The sequence below is a fragment of the Solanum lycopersicum genome, chromosome 2 (genome assembly GCF_036512215.1).
Source record: "Solanum lycopersicum chromosome 2, SLM_r2.1".
NCBI lineage: Eukaryota > Viridiplantae > Streptophyta > Magnoliopsida > Solanales > Solanaceae > Solanum > Solanum lycopersicum.
Genome location: NC_090801.1, coordinates 55111306 through 55127913, shown reverse-complemented (window position 1 = coordinate 55127913; position 16608 = coordinate 55111306). Strand labels below are relative to the sequence as shown.

Genomic DNA, 16608 nt, shown 5'->3' with positions numbered 1-16608 from the left:
TGACTCAAGGATAATTATCTCCTTTGAGGATTTGAAGGTTTGCAGGATACTCTTTTAACTTGTAAGCCAACAGCTTGAATTCTTGTATATTATGGATAAATAAGTTAGTCTAAGTGAATCCTAATACGAACATATCTTGAGCAAATGCATGCCACAGCGTAAAGCCCAGAAACTTTTGGGATTAAGTTATACATGATAAATTCATAGTTCACCCAGCAAGTAAGTTAGACCGGGTGTCAATCACCTTGCACCCAGTTTGGGGGGCGTGACACATCATCACCTTGTAAGAATTAAATCTTGAAAACATCATTATGTTAATGATGGCTTGATATCACGGTAACTGGAATAAACAAGGATTATACCTTCATTCTATCCCAGATTATCTGCTCACTCTTTCTTTAAACCAATTCATGCTTAAAAGAAATATAGTTCTGTTGCATTGTCCAAAGATCTTTGTGCGATGAGCACATAATTATGCATTCCTGCTAGAAGCTTAATGTGAAATAATATTTAACTTAGTATGAAAAAAACATGCATTGGTTGTGATGCTATGATCTATAAGATGAGAAGGAATATGGAAATATGAATAGCAAAAGGAAGAATATATATATTTGATAAGGACTGATCTGGACATAACGAAATAAAATCACCATATTCCTCAGCAGCAGCAGCAGCTTGCCGTATGATAAGACTTCTTCTATCAGGAGGTCAGGACAAGCATCTGATTCTGAAAGTATTGACCATACAAAGTGGTAACCAACAGTGCAATTAATAAGTAAAATAAAAAGCACTATTATTAGATCAATAAACATGAATCTTATTTCTCAGATCTATGTCTTAGAATTAATGCTATAAAGCTAGATTTTTTAATTTTAACTACATATCAGAAGAAGATAAAATGGCAAGCAATACACAATTCTAGCTGCAATATGTTCAGTATACAGCCACGAATAAACAAAAACCAGCCATCTGAAAGAAGGCACACAATTGTTATATAAAAGTAACAATATTTTGAAACCTTGCAATTTCACATGTTCTATCATGTTATCCACCTTATTTTTCAAGATAATAATTCCACTTATTATGGGCAGACATGTAATTATCTTGTACTTGACCCGGTCATGCAAAAATTCTTTTACACTACCACAGTATCACTATATAGAAGTAATTGATATGAAAAGGAGCCAGCAAGTGACTAGGGGTGAAATAACCAAGTATAATCAGGAGCAGAAAGTGCAGGAGGTCTAATAAAGTATTGCAGGAGTTCGGAATGTTTTAAAGGTGCTAAGTGCAAGCTATTTTTCAGATAGGAGGGTGTTTTTCCAATGAGGTGTAGCCAAATAGCTAGAGTAATGCAATTTTCAAAGTTTAGACATTCTCCAAATCCAGCAACATTAGTGAATTTATTACCAAAAAGGAAAAATCTACAGTCATTACTTTTTTTTTTATGACATGATGTATGGACCAACTTGGGTTCAACTCGACTAATTCCATGGGGTACCTTCTACCTCCCACCAGCATAGATACTGGATATCTGCAATCTCATAACTCATAACTTATTGTAAAGGAATAACCTTTTTAAGGTCTATCTGTGCTGGCATGAATCTGTTCATAGACAGTGCAAAGTGGAAGACAGGAATAAATTCTTAAAGTAGATTCCGACTCCACTCAAGAAAAATAAAATCAAAAGATGCTCAACTAAGAGAGTTTCAAAATAAAAACTCCCTTTATTCACGCGAATGACTAATGATTAGGCCGTCCAGAATACATACACCAGCATCCACAAAGAGTTCTTCTCAGAGAAATGGGGTCAGGGTTGTCACAAGATCAGGATTTACAACAAAATCAAGAACTAAGCAATGCTTCTCCTCAAGGCCACCATAGTGATGCTGCCGTACTCAATGAAGAACCAAGAAAGATTATGCCACAGAGCATCAAGAGTACTAAGACTAACAAGACAATGGAAGCCGCTAGAGTACTCAGATTTCCACATAATTATGAAGAAATCCTAAAAGAGGCAGATTCTTCAGTTGACAGATCCTCCATGGACAAACTATATGACCAGCTATATACGGGAGTATTTCTGAACCAAAAGCGCAAGGTAAGAAAAAATTGTCTAAGGCTCAATTTGAAACGCTGGACACCCTTCTGAAAAGGAAATTTTTCCTTTACCAAAACTTCTTTATTATACTATTTTCAAAAAGATTTTTTAACCTACTCACTCACATAACAACATTCATGTTTTTCAAGAAGTCAACTTAATCTCCATTTCTGAACCTTCTTTCATATAAAAGATTAACAAGACTCCAACTTTTACCTTAAAAGTCGTGTCCAAACCAAATGAGGCACCTAAATTTGTCCGGAGTAATAGATATATTTCTAGTGTTCATCCTTGAGAAGTTCGTTATTTTTTAATGTTGATATACAGTTTCAGTGGGTGATCACACTGGGTATGTTGTTATTTGTATATACGGGTTCTACAGTCCCTACATACTATTTGGAAGCATATATCTACTTTATGAGCTTATGTCATGCTCTCTGTATATTTTGTTAAAGCTTAGAATTCTGCCTTCAACTTAACCCCAAGAGAAGCATGTCCTCTTGTGACTTGTTAGACCAATTCTGTTATGCAAGTTCAACTAGTCAATTAAGCCCAATCACTTGAAATTATAGTTTTATTCTGTAGCCTTATCTACTTCTATGGCTATACTTAATTTGCACTTCATGCAGAAATACTGGGTCGATAAGAAGTCATATGGCAACTGCTTCATGTTGTATGCAAGAGATCTCTTGATCACTTGGGCAGAAAACAACCGTTTCTGGCACTGGCCCTTGGTACAAGAGTCAAGGTAATAGAAAATGTTTCATTTGACAACTCATTCAAGTTGAACTTCAGTGTAGATCCAAAGCATCTTTTACCACACATAGGGCTGGAATAGAAAATAATAATCTCTCCGTTCCACTTCATATGGTGGTATTTGATAGGTTATGGAGTGTTTTTTTTTTAATAACCGAGAAATCCGTTTGTGACCCGCCCTTTGGACCAATCACAGCCTTCTAAACTCAGTGGATGATGGGTCCGCCCTCTACCCTTCTCCACCTAAATACCGGGCTTTGCTTTGCATGGTGTGGGGCTTGAACCTGCGACCTAAGCCACAAACCCTCCACCTTTTGCCACTCGAGCTAGGCCTTGGGGGCATAGGTTATGGAGTTTTAGAAAGAAAGACTTCTGGTACATACCAAAAGTATCCTTAGAACTTGTGGTCATAAGCATTACATGATACTGTGGCGTAAGAATAAGATGAGAAGTTTAAAGTTGAAAAAAACTGAAGATAGAAAAAGTCATTCTTTTTTTTTTTTTTTTGGGGGGGAGGGGGGATAAACCTAAAATAGGAGTGACATCTAAAGCAGAACAGGAAAAGTAATGTGCTAAAAGAGATAAAAAAAATTAGTAAACATGTGTTAGCTGTCAGGCCACGAAATCATAATCAGCATTCAGGAGTTAAAACTAACTAAAACTTTCACATTTCCTATTAGAAGCTATTCTAAACCAACATGTACTGCATACTAAAAGGTTTTTGTAGTTGAAGACTAGCAAAGTAAAAAGGCCAGAAATGACACTTTTTATTGTTTATGCAGTGATGTCCTTCTTCCAGCAGCAGAACTACTAGATGTTTGCTGGCTAGAAATCCATGGAAGATTCAATACAACTAAGCTGTCGCCAGGGCTCATTTATGAGGTTGTCTTCATTGTCATGTTAAAGGATCCTGCTTATGGATGGGAAAATCCAGTGAATCTACGACTCATACTCCCAGATGGTAGCAGACAAGGACATACCGAGAATATGGTGGAAAAACGACGAGAAAAATGGATAGAAATTCCAGCAGGAGAGTTCATGACTTCGGCAGATCAAAAGAATGGAGAAATAGAGTTCTCTCTATATGAATATGAAGGTGGGAACTGGAAGAAGGGGCTTGTCATTAAATGTGCTGTCCTCCGTCCAAAAGCCTGAGTTCTATGGCATATGATACGAATTTAGCGTGCAACTGCAGTTTCTTTTTAGCTTTTTCACCCTAATGTTTACAATGATGAGCATTGAACTAGCAGCAAAAAGCATGAGATTGTGTTCTTTCTTTTGTATATGTAAATTAAGATGCATGTGCTATGCAGATATGTTCGATGCCTCAGAGATTTGGCGTTAAGCCCAGAACTCAATAGTATCAAGTGATAAACGTGTATAGACAAGAGTTGACCTATTTAGGAAAATCTTGCATACCATGTGTTAAACTAATAAAGAAAAGATAAAAAATATAACTTCTTCCCCACTAACAGAGATAGAAACCTATGTGTCACATTCCGCCAAATGACAACTAAATTTTGCGTCCGGATGGGGGCGGAAGCTAGAGTTGTGGAGAGGTTTGCGAAGAACTCTATAATCTTCTAGATTAATATAGAAGGCTAGAGAATTTCTTAGAATTCTGTAGAATAACTTCGATATTTTCTTGGAAAGGTTTAGAAATTCCAAGAATGTGTAGAATTTTCTAGAGAGGGAATAAAGTGTAAATAAGGAGGGACTTGCAAAGTAAGTAATATTTACACTTAGGTCCTTAGGAGCTAGTATAAATAGGGGGTGTCATTCATTTGCAAGGCATCCAAGCTTGAAACAAGCAATCCAACAAAGTGTAAGCAATCTTCCAAGCAATATAAAGTCTTCTTCCAAAATTCTCAAGTCTTTCTTTACATTCTCTTAGTGATCTTAGTTTTAAAGGCTTACTTGAGCTTACAAGATCGTGAAAGATTCGTGAGTAAGTTGTCAAGTGCCGCACGGAGCTTTAGTAAGACTCTAAGTCCGTGACAACGTGGTACCAGAGCAAAGGTTTGTACTAAGGGAATGGCTAACGGAGTAGACGTAAATGCCGCTAGCACCACCAATGTCAGGCTGGATGGTGGGGAGGAGTGGATTGCAAGGGTTGAAGTGGTGAGGCAGGTCGTAGAGATTTTAGGCCGACGCATGAATCTGGTTGATGGCAAGTTTAAAACCCTTGAAGACTTCACCCTCTAGGATACTGAATCCATCCGTAAAGAGTTGGAGGGACTCCAGCGGTCTGAGTTTGAGATTAAGAAGGTTATCACTTCCTTGGAGTGTTGGCTCATGGAGGCGTTGAGCACGATTGAGACCATGAAGGCCGAGATGAAAGCACTCAAGGAGGGCGTGGAAACTGGAGGATCATCGTCGCTTGACCGTGATAGAGAGGCCAGGGTCGAGGCTTCCAAGCCATCCATATTCAGAGGCGTTCGTGATGCTCAAGAGGTGGAGAACTTTCTGTAGTACTTGGAGAATTATATCAAGTGTAACCAAGTGAAGAGCGACGAAAACAAGATCAACACTTGTTGTATCTTTCGGAGATGGTCATGTTGTGGTGGAGGCGTAAAGAGTCAGAAATAGGGAAGAGGCGTTGCACCATCAACACTTAAAGAGCGATTCCACGTAGAGTTCAAGAATGTGTTCTTCCTTAACAATGTCATATATAAGGCGAAGCGCAAGTTTAGGGAGTTGAACCAAATGGGAAGCATATGCGCATATGTGCAGGAGTTTACCACCCTCACGCTTCAAATTCCTAACCTCACGAATGAAGATATGTTGTTCCACTTCATGGATGAGCTACAGAGTTGGGCCAGGACGGAGTTGAAACGCCGATATGTCAGGACTATTGATGAAGCCATCACACAGGCCGAAGCTTTGACAAACTTCAGGCACGAGAAGCCCGACAGAGCCAGAGGAGAGAAGGGAGAGGTAGTCATGACCATGATGGGGGAGATGGTGGAAAGGCGAGGAGCCGCGGCCACATCCTAAGAAGCATGAAACCCACAAGTGTGACGGCAAGGAGTTTGGACGTCATGGCAACAGAGGTTGCCAAAGAGGTGGTTGCTAAATATGCGGTGGCTCGCATGGCTATGCGAGGTGCCCTGAACTGAAGAGTCTTGGTGCTATCCGACGAGAGCGTTAAGAGAAGGAAGCACATGAGCAAGAACAAGGCGTGGAGACGACACAGTTGGGATTGATAGGATTATGCGAAGCTATCACCAAGCAACCAGAGAAGCCGAGAATATGCGGTGCGCAGCATGTCAACATCACCATCAATGGAAGACCCGCTCGTGCTATGGTCGACACAAGTGCAGAGGTCAATATCATGACCAAGACGGCAGCGACAAGGTTGGGTTGTGTTACAGTCCAAGTAATGCCAACTCAGGACGGTCAATGCAACCGACTCTCGTAAGTGGAGTCGTGCATGGAGTAAGCATCACGCTAGGCGAGTGGCAAGGTAAGACCAACTTCACTATCGCTCTTTTATCTCTTTGACAATATTCTTGGGCAAGAGTAATACATATATTGGACGCAGGACGCTAAACTTGGTTTCAAATTTTAACTTTAACCTCCAACTTTTATAATGCACAAACAGACACTTTAACTATCCAACTTTTAAATAAATAAACACATGAGTCCTACATGGCACAATACAAGTAGGACACCACGTAGGACAAAAAATGACATGAAGGATGACATGTAGAACATGTGTGTCTATTTATTCAACTTTATACAAGTTTAAGTGTCTACTTGTGCACAACCGAAGTTGAAGGGCATAAATGTGATTTGAAGTCATTTTAAAGGGCATATTTATGTATCATGCCTTCTTTTAGCAGTGCCACACAGTGATCGATCCTTACTTCCAACGACTTCTGTACATGGAGCAAGGAGGAACATGCATGGTTCCCATGGTTAAGGCACCAAAGACAAAAGGGCAGGTCCGACTAACGGCCATGCAGCTGAAGAAAAATCTTAAGAAGGAGAAGTCGACATTTGTAGCCGCCATTGCAAGTTTGAAAGAAGACAATGCTGCTAAAAAAGTCATGCCACTGTGCACGAAGAAGGTTCCAAAAGGGAACAACGTTGTGATGCTAAAGAAGCAGTCGAGGCACTCACCTCCTAGGAAGGAGGTAGATCGTGAGGCCGAGTTCGAAGAAATAAAGAAGCAATTGAAGAAGTTGCGCGAGGGCATTGACCGAGTCAATGGACTATTGATCACGCGTACAAGAAGACAAGACTCGGTCGCCGATGAAGTGGCGACGCGACGCTGTCGTCGCATCCATAGGTGGGGAGAGTGTCACGTCGCGCCACATGACAATTAAATTTTGCGTCCGAATAGGGGCGGAAGGGTATAGAGTTGTGGAGAGGTTTGTGGAGAACTCTAGAACCTTCTAGACTAATATAAAAGACTAGAGAATTCTAAGGAATTCTCTAGAATAACTTAGATATTTTCTTGGAAAGATTTAGAAATTCCAAGAATGTGTAGAATTTTCTAGAGAGGGACCAAAGTATAAATAAGGAGGGACTTGTAAAGTAAGTAATATTTACACTTAGGTCCTTAGGAGGTAGTATAAATAGGGGGTGACATTCATTTGCAAGGCATCCAAGCTTGAAACAAGAAATCCAACAGTGTAAGCAATCTTCCAAGCAATACAAAGCCTTCTTCCAAAATTCTCAAGTCTTTCTTTACATTCTCTTAGTGATCTTAGTTTTAAAGGCTTACTTGAGCTTACAAGATCATGAAAAATTCGTGAGTAAGTTTTCAAGTGCCGCACGGAGCTTTAGTAAGACTCTAAGTCCGTGACATATGGGTCTGTAAACCTCCAGGATTAAAAAGTAAAACTCTCGATTAAAACATCAAATTCAAGTTCAGAGCATTCGCCAGAAGAAACTAAAATTTGTACAATCTGGGAATACATTTTAAGGCCCAGTATTGCACTCTCTCAGTTACATACAAACATTTAATGGATTTGTTTGCCGGTTGTACACTTGTACAATAACATGGAAAAAATGGGAATCATAACATAATGTTAATAGATAAAATCGTATAATTTGATTGACCAGATGTCATAAAGTCAGTTCTACTAACAAATGTCTTTGTTCCAGTGAGAATTCAATACAATTTATTTCTGCTGCCAACATCCTTTTACCTAGAAGACATGTTATATTAATATTTACCTTACACCGACGTATATTTGACCAGTTCCATACAATAATATGTAAAATAGAAAATACAAATGCAAATACCGACCTAATCAAAATCTGATTGTAGAAGAATCTTTCAAGCAGCACATCTAAAGGACAAAACACAGGACGTATCAAACTTCTGTATGGTAATTTTCTGGCTTGAACCACACTGAGAAATCAATCCCTTTGCTCTTCAAATTTTCCGTTGCTGGACCAATTTTCTCAAGGAGCTGCGCATGTTAATGGAAACGACAATGAGTAGCAACGCATTTCCATTAGAAGGTTGCATGCTCTAGATTTTAACCAAAATTTAAAGGAATAAGAATACTCCATCTTCTAGATACTTATCATAAATAAATATTAAAAACAAAATTGATCAACCAGATTTGACGTACTGTGTTACATCAACTGCAAGTCTGCAACTTATGCAGATCAAAAACAGTTAGCAAGTTAATTTCAGTTCAACATAGGTAAATGCTGACCTTTGCATGGAGCAAACCATTGGATACCAAGACAGATCTATCAAATACTGAAAAACTTCCTCCATCCATACACGAAACTGTCCCTCCAGCCTCTTCAACTATCTGCTTGAAACATACACCACAGTGTTAAATATAGATTTGATCACTTGAACATAACTTGTCATTAGTTCGTAAACTAGAAGTAACCCCCTTCAGAGAAACTTGAGAAGGATAACATTTGAGCTAAACTCACTTTCATGAGTGGATATCCTGGTGGTATTTCATTACTACAACGTTACCAACATCTGATACTTCAAGTTAAAAAGATGAGAACCATTCACTTCTTCGATTTAAAAACCAACCCACTGATCTTGAAAAATTTGCATCAAATAGGATCATACGGAACTTAGAAATGAGATAAGTTTATATACTGCTACTTAGGTTTCATTCTAACAAAAGCATTCCTGTTATAGAACCTTAACTCCTTCTGCACACTTGCCCCGCTGCATTACTTGTTTATTGCACAATGGTTAGTTCTACTTATCCACCTAAAATATCACACACACATGCACAATGGTGAGTGCTGCATTTTTTTCCTTTTTGGATAAGTACATAATATGCTGCTTTCTTTCACCGACTAAATAACTTTCACAAATCTATAAAGAAAAAGGAAAGAAAACATGTGGCAAAGAAAACATTTTTAAGCATTTTTCCTATTTAATAGAAAGGAGAGGAAAACAAAATATTATATTGATACTACAATTTGTTGATTGGACCTATTATGCATCACCTCAGTTCTCTACAATTTTCTTCAAACATGAGAAGAAGAGTGTCTGGAAATATCGAAAATAATGAGAGCAAGAATACCAGAACTCCTGCAGCCATGTCCCATGGCTTTAGACGATATTCCCAATATGCTTCAGCAATCCCCAAAGCAACATGACACATATCCACTGCAGCAGCACCAAGCCTTCTCACACCCTATGCAGAATATGGCAGGAAGAATTTTTTTTCGGTGGGGAATGTGCAAAATTTCAAATAAAGATAAGGGATAAAGTTGCTACCCGGCTGACATCAGTAAATTCCTTGAACAATTCCATATTGGTTGCCCATGGATCATCATGCTCATATCCAAATCCAGTCACTAGAAGAGATTGTTCCACCTAAACACACAACAAACAATAAAGAACAGTAACGAATAAGTCAAAAGAATTGGTGAAAGAAGATTGACAGTAAGTGTGTCTTTCATTTAGTGAGCTTTATGTGTGACGCTATTGTCAATTTAAAACTTCAAAGTCAAGCCATATATAATGTCTTTGCCCAAAAAGAAGGTGCAAAACTAGCAGGACTTTCAAATAGTAATAAATACACATGCATGTAAATGGGTATAGACGCATAACAGGTCACACACAGCAGGTAGAGGCCCACACTACCTGACTCTCTAATGCAATAAGACAAGCTAGAACCACGTTTATCAGATGTACTGAAAGTTATCATCAAACTCTCATTCCTAGTCATGGGTCTGTGGAAAATGGGAATTAAGCTTGTTTTACTCATTTGCATGTATAAATTCTCACCTTGTCAGTTCGACTGACATGAATCTTTTCACCATTAGCAAAGGCTCCTTTGCCTAGGAGAAGAAAATTGCATAACGTCATTAGTAGATCTTTGGAGTTTGCAATTGAATAAATGACTTGTTATAGATAAACTTCTTTACCTGCAGCTGCAGAAAATATTCGAGTATTCCAACACATAGGGCCACCAACAAACTCAACCTGTATAGAAAAAGACCTAAACAATATTATGTTCAGGACAAGGAATCCAGATGTCATATCTGACCAGATATTAGAACAAGAGATTTGGTGTCATTGGTAGTCTTCCCACTTTATGGTTTCCAATTTCGTTCTCAGTCTTCCGTATACTACATAAAAGTTACTATAAGATAAACGTCACATAATTTTGGTTGGTCAGCTAATTCAAGTCTTCAGTGAATTAAGAAATGCAGAGTTGCCAGGGTTGAATTCGGGGGCATCTATTATAGTTCAACTAACACATCCTACATAAATTATGGATAGCTTCAGAAAGAAAATCTTACAGCAATATTAAAGCTAGTCACTTTTCAATTATATAACATTTGTGAGGTTTGCTGAAAATTCCTTCCTCTTTTTTATCTCTCAGTTCAGGTCCCTCAAGAGTATAAGAATTCTCATTTATGTTCTTAGTTTTAATAATATAATTTGTCCAAGACAGTATATAACATATCAATAATCAATCTCTAGCACTATATGATTTAAGTTGCTAGTGATGGTTCAAGCTTTTCGTTCTCTTCTTGCACATTAAGTTGGAATCAGCTATCATAAAATTATCAGAGACCAAGCTCGCTGGATAAGAGAGTGCTCTTCGACTGAGCCATGGTAAAAAAATCTAAAAGGCACATCGGAAACTATCTCAGCATATACCACAGCAGCTGCAGCTGGCTTCCCTCTAAAAAGAACACCCACAGAGACTGCAAAGCTGGGATAGCCATGCGCAAAGTTTGTTGTTCCATCTGCAATACAAAGTTACCAATTAACATCCATTCCTTGGTTGAGTTGTCTTTAAGATAATATATGGTACTTGTTTCTAGTGAAAGAACATTTTATTGAACTCAGACATGCAAGATATATATTTACAAGTAAAAAGATGAATTTATCAAGGTAAAATTAAGCACTCTTAGGGGTAAGGTCTACATAAATCTTACTTTCTCAGACCCCACCTATGGGATTACCCTGGGTATGTTGTTGGTTCTATTGAACAACAACAAACAAGAATCAAAAGAATAACTCTCCCGGTCCCAAAACTAGGAACATGTTTAAAATATATGGGAGACTTTGCAACGTTTCAAAATTACCCTTAAAATAAATGACTTTTAAATCGAAATGTACACTTTTAAGGACTTTTTGACTATTAAATGGGACCCAACATGGGTAAAATGTTGATCGTGTCCCTACATATTTGTCAAAGAAATGTGTTATTCTTTTTGGAACTAACTGAAAAGGAAAGTGTCTCATATCAATTGAGACAATTGAGACAAAGAGAGTTATAAGTATTTTTAGCAAAAGATTTGGAATGTTTCAGTAGTACACACTGTGGATATCTCACTTGATATGAAATATTTTAGCATACCAGGGAAAGAACTGTATAGACCAAAAATGTGAAATGATCGTGTCAGATTTTGACAAAACTTAATAAAGTAATCTGGATTATTATAGATCTCAAGTTAAGCCATGATATTCGTAAAATTGCAACCTTGATATCTAGTCGCAAATGTTTCAAATTGCTCATTATTATGACTTCCCTGAACAAAGTAATGACCATTTTACTAAAGTTGTGCAAGTTTAGCTTGGTTGCACTAGCCACTCATGTGCTTATGTGATTGCATGCCTGTGCCAATGCAGCTGCTTGGATGTTCATGCACTTGCGCAATCGCACAGCTATATCAAGCTTCCCTCGCTGCTGCAGAACATATATGCAGGGAGTCCAAGATTTTCAGTGTTCCCTTCTTGGCTAAGGATTTCGGGTTTGCATATAAAGAGGGGACTTGCAAGACAAAAAAGAGACACCAGAATTCAGTTTTATTGGTAAGATAAAGCACAAGCAAAATTTCTTCCTTCTACTTCTAAATTTCACTTTGAAAATATGTTGTTTAGGTGATTCTCCACGAAGTTCTCAATTCTTCTCTTTTTTTATTTTGGGAACTGTGGTGTTTGGGTCAGCTTGCGTCTCGCGTAATCCACTTGCTACCTCCTAACAATACAGGTTTCAAGCAAATTTCCCAACAAGTCTTCAGTATAAGAGAATAATTTACTCAATGTCATCCCTTACTGAGAAACTGGTTCTAAGATTATTATTCCATACTTCCTTAGGTTTTTGGTGTAAAGAACAAAATATAGAAGAGGAAACCTAATCAGTGGATTTCGTAGGTTCTTTGCAAGTATTTCTGTTTCTATTTTCTTCTTTTTTTCTCTCTTCTCTGTTCATACTTTTTGGTCAGCATAGCCCTTAATGCTGAGGAATACAAGTTACCCGTTTCAAAAGAATTACTATTCCAACTCTTCAACTACTACACCACCTCCTTGGGTGTCTATGATGCTCTCAACTCTTAGCATGAACCAGTTTTACTTCATAAGGCTGTGAATGAATTCAAGATTTTTTGGAAGAAAAAAGAGGGAAAAGAAAGGGAACTTCCAAGACCATAATAAGGAACAAAAATCATTTTTTCAAGGCCAAATAAGACACAAGACAAGGAGCTTATGAAGAGACTAGGACACCAAATACAGTTGCTCTCTTTCGTTTTGTTAATTTCCAATTTAGGATTATCATGAAGCTTGGACTAATTACTATTTTTACTGGTCTTTATTACTAACAAGTACGTTGTTTGTTCAATCTTGTATTTAATGCTTTTCATTGATTGACCACCAACTAGATCCTTCTCTAGATTTTAAGGAACTCGGAAGAGATTCTTCATTTAGAATCGGGATTGAGAAGATTAAGATCCATACTAATCAAATAGATGATAATGGTATGATTTGATTGTAGAATAGGCTTCTACTTCAAACCAGAGGCATGGAAAATAGAGCTAAACTCATTGCATCCTCCTTATCTTAACAACCATCAAAAATAGGTTATTAGTTAAGAAGGTTAGCTTCACTTGACATAGGAATGTACCCTGAATAATCCGAATTAGTTCACATTATCAGTAAGATCAAGAGGATGATAGAGGTCCAAATGAAATAATTAAGTGAGGTCAGAAACACTAGGCTTGTTAGATGCTACCACAAGATTTTCTCTTAGCTAGTTAGTGTTAGTTATATTCTTTCCTTCTTTTAATACTTAGTTATTTTACTTCATTGTTCGATGCTTCCACCGATTTTCGACTATGAAGTTAGGACGATGCTCAATATTCATCCATATATTGCTTTTGCAATTACATGCCTTAGCGTGTGTAAAATCTGCTAGTATTTAGGTTAGTAAAGTTGTATATTTGTTAAACTGGAACAAGTTAAATGTGACCCCTTCAAATTAAAATAACCTGACCATTACAAGTTAAAACCACTTAAAACTAGACAATTCATTTCTACTTATGAGGACCTACATAAGTTCTTAACCTCAATAGAGTGTCAGCTAACATGTGTAACTACTTTCATTGCCATGAAGTTGGGGATCTGTAAGAACAAACCTAAAGGATCAATGCACCAAAGATAATCAGATGACGAGTCCCCAATAATTCCTCCTTCCTCCCCGAGAATTAGATGATCTGGAAAATTCTTCCTCACGACTTCAAGGATAGCAAATTCACTATTTTTATCTGTGCTGCAATAAGTTTAAGCCAACACATGTTACCGTGACAGCATGATGAGAGTCTCCACATAAAGAAATAAAATGAATATCATAACCTAAGGAGCAACTAAAGGTAGCTCACATATATCACCAAATTGTTAAGCATAAGGTCAACAGATAAAGTGAGACCGTACATACTCGCTAACAAGGGATTCTTTAAATTTAGTGTTAAGTTCAAGCAATGGTCTTAAGAGAATGGAGAAATGTTCCTCCAGCAAGAAAACGAAGTATCACGGAGCAGAAACGAATGATCACATAATGATGGAAGAAAGTCAAAGAATATTTACTAAAGTCTGATGAAGAATTTAATCATTTCAATGGACGCATCGAAAATAAAAAGGAAAGAAAATATTCTTTGCTACAAAACTAGACATCGTCATAGTGATAGAAGTAGATTCACTAATTACAGTGAACCATATAGTGCTCGGTGTTATCACCAGAAACTGAGAAACAATAAACAAACAAGAATGAAAAATTTATTAGAAACAATATGCCACTGATCATCAACGTAGAAGAAAAGAAACAGAAGCACTATGTCAATTCTGATTTGAAAAAATAACCACCACTAAAGGGAAGTAATACAAAGTCTTACTCGGTCACTAGGTCAGTGAGCCCTTTATAGGTAACATTTCGGGGCTTATTCACAGCATCCATTACAACCTAACATGAAAATGAGAAAAATGAGAAACAAAGTAATAGATTGGGAGCCAGAGAGATTATTTAAATTCTAGATGCAGATGGGAGATATAGAAGTAATGGAAAAGAAAATTGATGATTCCTAATTTGTCCATAGAAAGAAAAGTAAGACATTGATACTCCATTACTATAGTCAGCACTAAAATCTCTCTTTTACTTGACACTTTAGCATATCAACGGAAGAACCCTTTTTTTTTTAATGTTTTACCCTCAACATCAATCATTTATTCCCCAAATTATTTCGTAAGACACAAGACTAATTTATATCATATTAAACGTTTTTTCTTAAGAGGTGTGTAAAATTCAAAATGGACAAGTAAAAGTGCACAGATGGAGTCTATCTTTCTCCGACATCCACACTCCTCAATGAAGCTTAACATCATATTCTTAAGCATCCAACTTATCCTCTAGGTAACCAGTTCCCTGTCTCTAATGCCCAACAGAACAAAGGGTATCCTAATTTAATAAGTAGTACATTGTAAACAAGAACTCAAAATTCAATCTTTAAGCAGAAAATTGCCAAGAACATAGAAATAAAACCAGATTAAGAAAGGAAGCCAAACCTGAGCACCAGTCTTAGCTGCAGCTTCAACCACTTTGAGTAGCTCACTGGAGGGGATACTTCCGGTTGAATCAGCAGCAACCTTTGAGTACTCTTTCTTGATACCCACCTCCGATAAAGCAGCCTTGGTGCAAAATCCCCCGCCAGTGGACAAACTTGTACAAAACCCATATTGTGAATTGGTGCTACGACTCTTGGGAAATACAGGAAGACGAATTCTGGGTAACTGACAAATTCTCAAAGAAGAAATTGTGGATGAAAGAAGACATCTCCCCATTTTCACACACTGTGTAGTACTGATTTGTGCTCAGAGTTTTCTTTGAATTTTTGGTCTAATTTCAAGAATATGAACTATTGATATTTTACTTTGGTCCCTTAATCATGAAAATTGACACGTAACATTTTCTTTTTTATAGGCATAATACATATATTGGATTATAAACTTGATTTCAAATTTTAATTTTAATTTTCAATTTTCATAAAGCAGAAATAGGCACTTTAATTAACCAACTTTTAAATAAATAAACACATGAGCCCTTTACGTACATCTATAACAGCTCAGTCCATAAGTGATATTATCCGCTTTGAGTATAGACATGCTCGACTCTAAAACGCATCACTAGTTGGTCAGACTTGCTTAGTTATATACCCAACATCTCTCCTATTTTTTTCGAATGTGGAACTTCTAATCTCAAGTTGGGGCGTCACATACACCCCATTTATGAATCTTACATGACATTAAACACGTAGAACACCATATAGGACTCAAATTATCAGGTAGTATGTTATGTAAGACGTATGTGTCTATTTGTTCAATTATACAAACTAACTCTCAAAGTTAAAGAGCATAAATATGAATAGATGTCAAGTTAAAAAAAAATTATATTTATACATTATGCCTCGAAAATAATGCACTTTTATCATGTTGGTAAACTGTATTAGGAAATTTAAATTCTCTAAATAAACAATAAGGATAGGTGAAGACATTCTATCATATATCTTTTATCATATCAAGTTTCAAAACCAAATTATGTCCTTAATTCTTACTTTTGAGTTTTGATGTTCTGGACAATCTCCTAAGCTAGCTAGGCATTTTCTGTAATAAATCTATCCTTGAAATCACTTTGATTCTCAGAGAACATAAAAAGTAGCTTAAGATTGAGCCTTCAAAAAATGAGCTTGAATAATCTTGCTGAAAAATTACTAGTTAATTGTACATACCACATTTATAATCAAAATAAATAAAGTGTGAGAAAATGTTTTGGTTAGTTTTCCTTTAAAAAAGAAAAATCGATTCATCCATTAGGAGCATTAGTATTTCAATTAGGAGGAGTTTGCCTTAAAACTTAGGCTTTAGCTCTTAGTTAACTTCAATTAGTTGTTGTGTTTTGTTGTCGGTTTATGTTTATTGCAATAATTATCTTTTGCTCAAGTTTATGTTCTAAGTTCATTTTATA

The 16608-nt window shown here is 36.9% G+C and overlaps 2 protein-coding genes and 1 long non-coding RNA gene across 7 annotated transcripts; 2 read left to right on the top strand and 1 right to left on the bottom strand.

Annotated features, from left to right (window-relative positions):
- Nucleotides 1-393: 393 nt before the first annotated feature.
- Nucleotides 394-15546, bottom strand: LOC101254658 (phosphatase IMPL1, chloroplastic). Of its 5 annotated transcripts, none has more exons than XR_740120.4 (11): nt 15153-15546; nt 14486-14553; nt 13733-13866; nt 10974-11062; nt 10232-10289; nt 10092-10144; nt 9579-9677; nt 9382-9495; nt 8536-8637; nt 8118-8283; nt 394-727 (listed from the first exon to the last, which is right to left on the bottom strand). XR_740120.4 is itself a non-coding variant. In XM_004233182.5 (10 exons), the coding sequence occupies exons 1-10, from the start codon at nt 15426-15428 to the stop codon at nt 8185-8187; spliced, it is 1092 nt and encodes a 363-aa protein (XP_004233230.1). In that variant the 5' UTR covers nt 15429-15546; the 3' UTR covers nt 7963-8184. The 5 variants fall into 5 exon arrangements, 1 of the variants encoding a protein (XP_004233230.1); XR_740121.4 differs by lacking the exon at nt 394-727 and adding an exon at nt 7892-8016; XR_002026835.3 differs by lacking the exon at nt 14486-14553 and having other exon boundaries at nt 15153-15499.
- On the top strand, nt 1730-4189 carry LOC101255163 (lectin). Its single transcript, XM_004233183.5, has 3 exons — nt 1730-2101; nt 2731-2849; nt 3640-4189. Exons 1-3 carry the CDS (start codon nt 1805-1807, stop codon nt 4010-4012), a joined length of 789 nt encoding a protein of 262 aa, XP_004233231.1. The 5' UTR covers nt 1730-1804; the 3' UTR covers nt 4013-4189.
- Nucleotides 4651-7537, top strand: LOC138341772 (uncharacterized). The gene is made up of 2 exons (XR_011214722.1): nt 4651-6323; nt 6703-7537. It is a non-coding gene; the product is annotated as an uncharacterized lncRNA (long non-coding RNA).
- Nucleotides 15547-16608: the final 1062 nt, after the last annotated feature.